At 32.1% G+C, this 8,180-nt stretch overlaps 1 protein-coding gene across 1 annotated transcript in view; it reads right to left on the bottom strand.

Moving 5' to 3' along the window:
• The window catches only part of LOC134705133 (neurogenic locus notch homolog protein 1-like), a 48,810-nt gene extending 45,121 nt beyond the window's left edge, over nt 1-3,689 (bottom strand). The window contains exons 1-2 of the mRNA XM_063563891.1: nt 3,578-3,689; nt 2,359-2,447 (exon numbers count right to left, since the gene is read on the bottom strand). Coding sequence (XP_063419961.1) covers nt 2,359-2,447; nt 3,578-3,623 — 135 coding nt within the window. The 5' untranslated portion in view covers nt 3,624-3,689. The remainder of the gene's footprint in view (nt 1-2,358; nt 2,448-3,577) is intronic.
• Between the last annotated feature and the right edge of the window lie 4,491 nt (nt 3,690-8,180).

Raw genomic sequence — 8,180 nt, forward strand, 5'->3', positions numbered from 1 at the left:
GGTGGAAAATATTGCTAATATTTACAGCATCTAAACCTTTAACGGCGAATTCTAACTTAAAAAAATAACGTTTTTCTTCACTACTGGATGAAGTCGATACGGGTTTGAATAGTCTATGGTTAGCAATGTCCATGATAATTGCAACTAATCTATACAAAACAGAACGAGGATCAGTAACGGAAGTATTTTGGGCATCTTGAAATAGTGAAGAAAGTTTTGACAATGGAATGGAGTATAATTTAGTTCTAATATGATGAATTCCTAAGGGTTTTTGAACAGACGTTAATAGACTATAAATGGTCACGGTGTGTACAGCAGGTGGTATATATTTTCTGTGACCATGACTTCTATTTCGTCGAGCAGAAGTATTAAATAATTGTAATGTATTGACGGTACTACACCTGGCACTAGACAAAATATCTACACCATCAATTTTGTCATTGCATCCATAGGGAAACCTTGGATTTGCCATCGCCAGTTTTTATGTTATACTAAGTATTCTGTCTGGTTATTTTGTACTAACTTTACATTTGCCATTGCCAGATTTAAAAAAACTTCATGTCTTGTTGTTTCTTACTTACATCATACACGCCATTGACGGTTTTTAGGTTATATTATGTGGGGTTATTTTGTACATATAAAAAAAAAAACTGTTGTATGAATGCCAATGAAACAACTCTTCCCAAGAGACCAAATAACACATTGCTTAACAACTATATGTCACCGTACGGTCTTCAACAATTATCAAACTCCATACCGCATAATCAGCATTGAAAGGCCCCGAAATGACAAATGTAAAAATAATAAAACGAGAAAAATAAAAGTCAAACGTTTGTACAAAAAAAAAATTCAAAACATTTATGTAGCACAGCAACAAATGACAACCACTGTTAGAAGGGATCTCAACTTTCTATCTAACCTGGGATAGTGGTGTAATGTTACAAGACAATATAAGAATAAACTATAAAAATCAGTTTAAACTCATCTGAGGGATACAAATAGAAATACATCTAACTTAAATATAGGGTGGACGTGTTCTTAAACATCTTAACAATAAAAAGGCACTAGGTACAGATCTGAAAGTATTCGTATTCAATGACAGCTAAATCTTTAAATATATGTTAGAATTAAGTAAAGCTTTAAGAAATTTGAGGGAACGAAATTCCTAGATTAATAAGAATCATCCCTTTTGTCGTACATTTTAGTGTTGAGTTTCCCGTGTAAAACTGAAATATTTAAATCTATGAAAGTGCAGTTATTACTGTTTTCATTTGATTAATTTAGAGAAAATTCCTTTGGGTGAATTTCGGCAATATATTTAGAAAATTCTTGATTATTTAACGAAAAAATATCATCAAGATAACGGTAAGTGTTGTTGCATTTGTCAAGAAATGAATTAAGTAGGGTACGCACTGCTCTTGTTAATAAACACACGTCTGTTATTAAAGAGGAACAATTAGTGCCCATAGGAATACCTATAACCTGTCGACAAACTTTGTTGCAGGAACGTACACATATATTATCAAGGAGAAAATTAACAGATCCAATCACTCATCACACCTAAGGTAAGTATATCTAGCACATTTACCTTTCTCATTTGGGAAGAAGGCTTTAGATTAGTTGCAGCAAATACATTGGCATTCAGATTTCAGATTGCCTTGGGACAGGCACATACATACAGAATATGGTGGGATTAAACATGCTAGCGGGATCCCAACCCTCCCCTAACCGTACACAGTGGTGTAACAGTACAATATAAGAACGAACTATACAAATCAGTTGAAAAAGGCTTTACTCATCAGATGGATACAAATAGAAATACATCTAACAAAATCACAGAGTGTATGTACGTGGGCAGGTACTTGTATATCCCTACAACAAAAAGACACTAAGTACTGATCTGAGAGTACTCGCAGTTACTGAAATCTAGTGCAAAGCCACTAACAGCTAATAAAATAATCATGCGTCTAAGACTATAAGACACTGTTTCAAATGTATTTTAGATGACGGACTATTTTGTTCCTTTTTCAAAAAGTTTTTAACCTCTCTGTTACATTACATTGCATATACCATTGCCAGATTTTATGTAGTATTATGCCTGGTTATTTTGTTCTAACTTTACATTTGGCGTTTTTGCCATTGTCATATTTTATGCTACATTATGTGTGGTTATTTTGTACTTACTTTACATTTGCCATTGTCAGATTTTATATTACATTATGTCTGGTTATTTTGTACTTACTTTACATTTGCCATTGCCAGAATTTATGTAACATTTTGTGTGGTTATTTTGTACTATCTTTACATTTGCCATTGCCAGATTTTATGCTACATTATGTCTTATTATATTGTACGTACATCACACACGCCATCTCCAGCTGTATTGCTACATTCTGTCTTGGTATTGCATTCATAGTTACAAAGTATGTTTCCAAAGCAAAAGAAACCTGCATGATAAATATGTTATATTCGTATATAAGGTTTATTGCGGGTATATAAATGATATAAATATTCATATATTTTGTTTTAAAAACATAACGATTGTAGAAACACTGTAGAAATTATGAAGCGAAACTTCTTCTGGATAACTTGTATTGCAAAATTAAAAGATTAAGAGTATAACTGTAGACTACTGTACACCTATTTATGGGATTTTACCTATTATGTCTGTTTGTTTTGTTCACACATCGTTGTCAATATAATGGAATTTGATGCGACTGTCATACAAGTGAGAGGTTTAGCTATCTTTAAATCTAGGTTTAATCGACCATTTCAACATAAGAAAATGCCTATATCAAGCCATTCGTTTGATGTGTTTAAGCTTTTGATTTTTTCATTTGATTAGGTACTTTCCTTTTGAATTTTCCTCGGAGGTCTGTATATATTTGTAATTTTACTTTTTTATATACATCTAAGTGTTTCATTATAAAATGGTAATTGAAGGAGGAAGATACTGCGGGGGATATATTCTCTTTAAAAAATAAATAAAAATAAAAAAACAAAAGTTTAAATGTTTATGAAACTCAATACAGATGACTAAAGATTGGAAAATTTGAACCCTATTTAACCGCGAGAAGAATAGCGGAAAGTTTGGTAGTTCCTGTGTCACTTTAAGTGTCCATCGTTTTGCTTATGTCATGTAATGATGAGGAAATAAGTAGCAATTGTGTGTAGTCATATATTCGAGGAAAGATACGGATTTTTGTTAATTTGTCATCATAAACAACACTCACTCATAGCTTACTAAACATTTATGTATCTGAAATGTGTCCAAAAAAGGTTTTGAGGAATATGAGGAAGTTTTAAAATGAATAATTCTGTGGTATCATAATGTGAGAGTTGTCTCGTCTGAATTCAATTTAGTGTATGATCTTGTTGTGTGGTTAAGTCCGTTAAACAATCCAATTCAATTCATTAACTAGTTATTAATTTTGAATAAATAAATTGTTTTATTCTAAACTAACTCATATCAACCCATATTAAATGTTCCAAACATGCTATCAAGAGCAATATAGCAATAGCTATCAAATGGTGTTTTTGTTTTTTTTAAATCAGAGTATACAAAATTAAAACTTACATAAAAGAAATGTGTTTATCATTATCACTTTCTGTTTACTGTCCATTTTTATACATGTTATATATTTAGCAACCTGTTATGAATGAGTTGACAGGAAATAAAATTATTAAAGAGATTTATCAGGAAATACAAGTTTCGGTTGTTTATCTTTGACCATCGCCAGGCAAATACTAAGAAAACGGGAAAAAATATACGAATGAGTATCGTGACCACTACACAGATGTCTGGTTTAAATCGGATTGAGATCAAACGATTAGAAAGAAACGAAATAGGAGTAAATCCAGTAGAACCCCATTTTGGCCCCAAAATATAGCAGTTTTACAAAATTGTTAAAATGTAAACTTTTAGTTATTTATTGAACAGTAGAATGTTTGTGCTACATAAATATGGGCTCTTTTAGACAATACAATGCACATATCGGGTACTAGCACCTTTCAACCATGCTAAATTACTGAAGTCTTCACAATTCTAGCATTTTAGTTAAATTTTAGACGGTTTTCGTGTAAAACGAAAGTGGCTGCATTCGTGTTCATCCTTAATATTGAAATGTAAGTTGTATTTTATGATAATACATAACATATATAAAGGTTGAGGATGAACACGGATGCGGCCACTCTCATTTTTGACAAAAACCATCTGAAAAGTGACATTTTACGGCATATTTGGGAGATTTTTCATATTTGAGCTTGAATGGTATCGTTTTTAATGACTAATAAAGGCAACAGTAGTATACCGCTGTTCAAAACTCATAAATCCATGGAAAAAAATCTAAATCGGGGTAACAAACTAAAACTGAGGAAAACGCATTAAATATAAGAGGATAACAACGACTCAACACCAATATGTAACACACACAGAAACGGACCGAGCATCAGACAAAATCCCACGATAATAACAAATATAACATCAAAACCAAATACATGAATTTGGGATAGACAAGTACCGTGACACGTACGTCTTATCGCAATGTGAATTTACACTCAAAAATAAGAGAAAACACAAGACGCAACGTTAAAATGTAACACACACAGAAACGAAAGTATAATAAAACAATGGCCATATTCCTGACTTGGTACAGGACATTTTTAAAGGAAAAAATGAAATCAGTTAAAATCTTTCACATAGACTCATATGAAATAGACACTTTTTGATTGAGTTAAGTCTGCCAATTGATATGTTATCGTGTGTTTTTCTATGTTGTGATGTTATGCTATTGTTTCAGAAAAAGGGAGAAGGTTTGGATCCATTAAAACGTTTAATCCCGCTGCAAATGTTTGAACCTGTCCTAAGTCAGGAATCTGATGTACAGTAGTTGTCGTTTGTTTATGTGATATTTACGTGTTTCTCGTTTCTCGTTTTGTTTATATAGATTAGACCGTTGGTTTTCCCGTTTGAATGGTTTTACACTAGTAATTTTGGGGCCCTTTATAGCTTGTTGTTCGGTGTGAGCCAAGGCTCCGTGTTGAAGGCCTTACTTTAACCTATAATGGTTTACGGTTTACTTTTTAAATTGTTACTTGGATGGAGAGTTGTCTCATTGGCACTCACACCACATCTTCCTATATCTACTTAAGTGTTTAAAAAGTGGTCAAAATCTTTCGTCAGATGAACCTGAAATTTGAGGCGAAAATCTGTCCTTACCGGACCAAACGGGTCTTGATGGGTGCAGTTCAAACCTCAAATGTGAAATCATGCCAAAATCAAATCATTGAGGTTCTTACTAGTCATATAATAAGTCTGTATTATGGATGTTAAAAAAACTTCACAGCAACTCAGCAAAGAAAGAAGAAGATCAAAATTGATATTAGAGGACAATACGCGACCTTGAACAACGTGCGCAACCGATAAAAGTTATGTTTATACTAATTATTTTTTTTAAAATCGTCTCAAATCTAGATAGATTTTCTATGATACATATTTCCCTTTGAGATCTAATGTATAAATCTCTAAAACACGAAATAATGACATTTTCATGAACTACAAAAGTTTAAGAAAATTTACTTTAAAAAAAGACGATAACTAAATAAATTCCACAAAAATATGGTTTGTGAGGTATTTGTGTATCATGGTTCAGAAACAACTATGCAGACAAGAAGCATCACACACTTTTAACTTGTCCTTTTTACATGAATGGATGGCAATCAACAGATTAAGATCAATTAGATAAGCCAAGTAAAATTAAAAAATGTTTTAAAAAAAAACTAGAGGCTCTAAAGAGCCTGTGTCGCTCACCTTGGTATATGTGAATTAAACAAAGGAAGCAGACAGTTCATGACAAAATTGTGTTAAGGTGATTGTGATGTGTTTGTACATCTTACTTTACTGAACATTCTTGCTGCTTACAATTATCTCTATCTATAATGAACTTGTCCGTGTAGTTTCAGTGGAAAATGTTAGTAAAAATTTACAAATTTTATGAAAATTGTTAAAATTTATTATATAGGACAATAACTTCTTAGGGGGTGAATTGACCATTTTGGTCACTTTGACTTACTTTTGAGTCTTAAATTGCTGTACATTATTGCTGTTCACAGTTTATCTCTATCTATAATAATATTCAAGATAATAACCCAAAACAGCAAAATTTCCTTAAAATTACCAATTTAGGGGCAGCAACCTAACAATGAGTAGTCCGTTTCATCTAAAAAAAATTCAGGGCAGATAGATCTTGACCAGATGAAAATGTTTACCCCTTGTCAGATTTGCTCTAAATGCTTTGGTTTTTTAATTAAAAGCCAAAAACTGCATTTTACCCCTATGTTCTATTTTTAGCTGTAGCGGACATCTTGGTTGGTTAGCAAGGTCACTAAACACATTTTTCAACAAGATAGCCTAATAATGATTCTGGCTATGTTTGGTAAAATTTGGCCCAGTAGCTTCAGAGGAGAAGAATTTTGTAAAAGTTAACTAAGATTTACGAAAAATGGTTAAAAATTGACTATAAAGTGCAATAACTCCTAAAGGGGTCAACTGACCATTTTGGTCATGTTGACTTATTTGTAAATCTTACTTTGCTGAACATTATTGCTGTTTACAGTTTATCTCTATCTATAATAATATTCAAGATAATAACCAAAAGCAGTAAAATTTCCTTAAAATTACCAATTTAGGGGCAGCAACCCAACAATGGGTTGTCTGATTCATCTTAAAATTTCAGGGCAGATAGATCTTGACCTGATAAACAATTTTATCCCTGTCAGATTTGCTCTTAATGATTTGGTTTTTAGTTATAAGCCAAAAACTGCATTTTACCTATATGTTCTATTTTTAGCCATGGCGGCCATCTTGGTTGGTTGGCCGGGTCGAAAAACATATTTTTTAAACAAGATACACCAATGATGATTGTGGCCAAGTTTGGTTTAATTTGGCCCAGTAGTTTCAGAGGAGAAGATTTTTGTAAAAGTTAACGACGACGGACGCAGAACGACGACGACGGACGACGGACGCCGGACGCCAAGTGATGAGAAAAGCTCACTTGGCTTTTTAGGCCAGGAAAGCTAAAAAATCAAAGAAACTTAAGTTTATATACTTTACCACAAATTTGAAAAAGGTGCCTAACAGATAAAAGTTCCATCCTATTTTGACACAAGACAAGTTTTTGTTGCAAAGATTAAACTTTGAATCATGTTTGCCTATTTATAAATCTTCATTGTTATCCTAGCCAGAAAGAGAAGAGGGGCGAAAGATACCAGAGGGACAGTCAAACTCATAAACGGATACTACTCAGATTGACTGTATGAAGTGGCAAAACGAATCGATGCTGAAGTGATGCGCTGTCTACGGGGCGCCGAATGGGACTCTTGTGATTTTGTACTCAAAATTCAATTTTGTACGGACAAAAGTGACTTTTGTTCAACAAAAATGAGTTCAGTTTAACAAAATTTGTATCATACTACAAATTTGAAATTTTGTCATACAAAATTATCTATCAGCGGACAAAAGTCACTTTTGTCATGACAAAATTCATTTTTGTTACACAGACTTGACTTTTGTTACCTAATTTGAAAATTGAGCGACAAAAGTCAATTTTGTATTTAAATTAGTTTAGTTCGGTTTCTGTGAACTAATTTGCATACAAAATCGACTTTTGTTACACAAAATTGACTTTTGTTACACAAAATTGACTTTTGTTACACAAAATTGACTTTTGTTACACAAAAATTACTTTTGTTACACAAAAATTACTTTTGTTACACAAAATTGAATTTTGTCTCAACAAAATTGACAAAATTGACTTTTGTCTCAACAAAATTGACAAAATTGACAAAATTGAATTTTGTCTCAACAAAATTGACAAAATTGACTTTTGTCTCAACAAAATTGACAAAATTGAATTTTGTCTCAACAAAATTAACAAAATTGAATTTTGTCTCAACAAAATTAACAAAATTGAATTTTGTCACAACAAAATTAACAAAATTGAATTTTGTCTCAACAAAATTGATTTTTGTCTCACGAAAGTCAATTTTGTCTCACGAAAGTCAATTTTGTCATCACAAAAATGAATTTTGTCATCACAAAAATGAATTTTGTCGTCACAAAATTGACTTTTGTCTCAACAAAATTGACAAAATTGACTTTTGTCTCAACAAAATTGACAAAA

Source organism: Mytilus trossulus, chromosome 1 (genome assembly GCF_036588685.1).
Source record: "Mytilus trossulus isolate FHL-02 chromosome 1, PNRI_Mtr1.1.1.hap1, whole genome shotgun sequence".
Classification (NCBI taxonomy): domain Eukaryota; kingdom Metazoa; phylum Mollusca; class Bivalvia; order Mytilida; family Mytilidae; genus Mytilus; species Mytilus trossulus.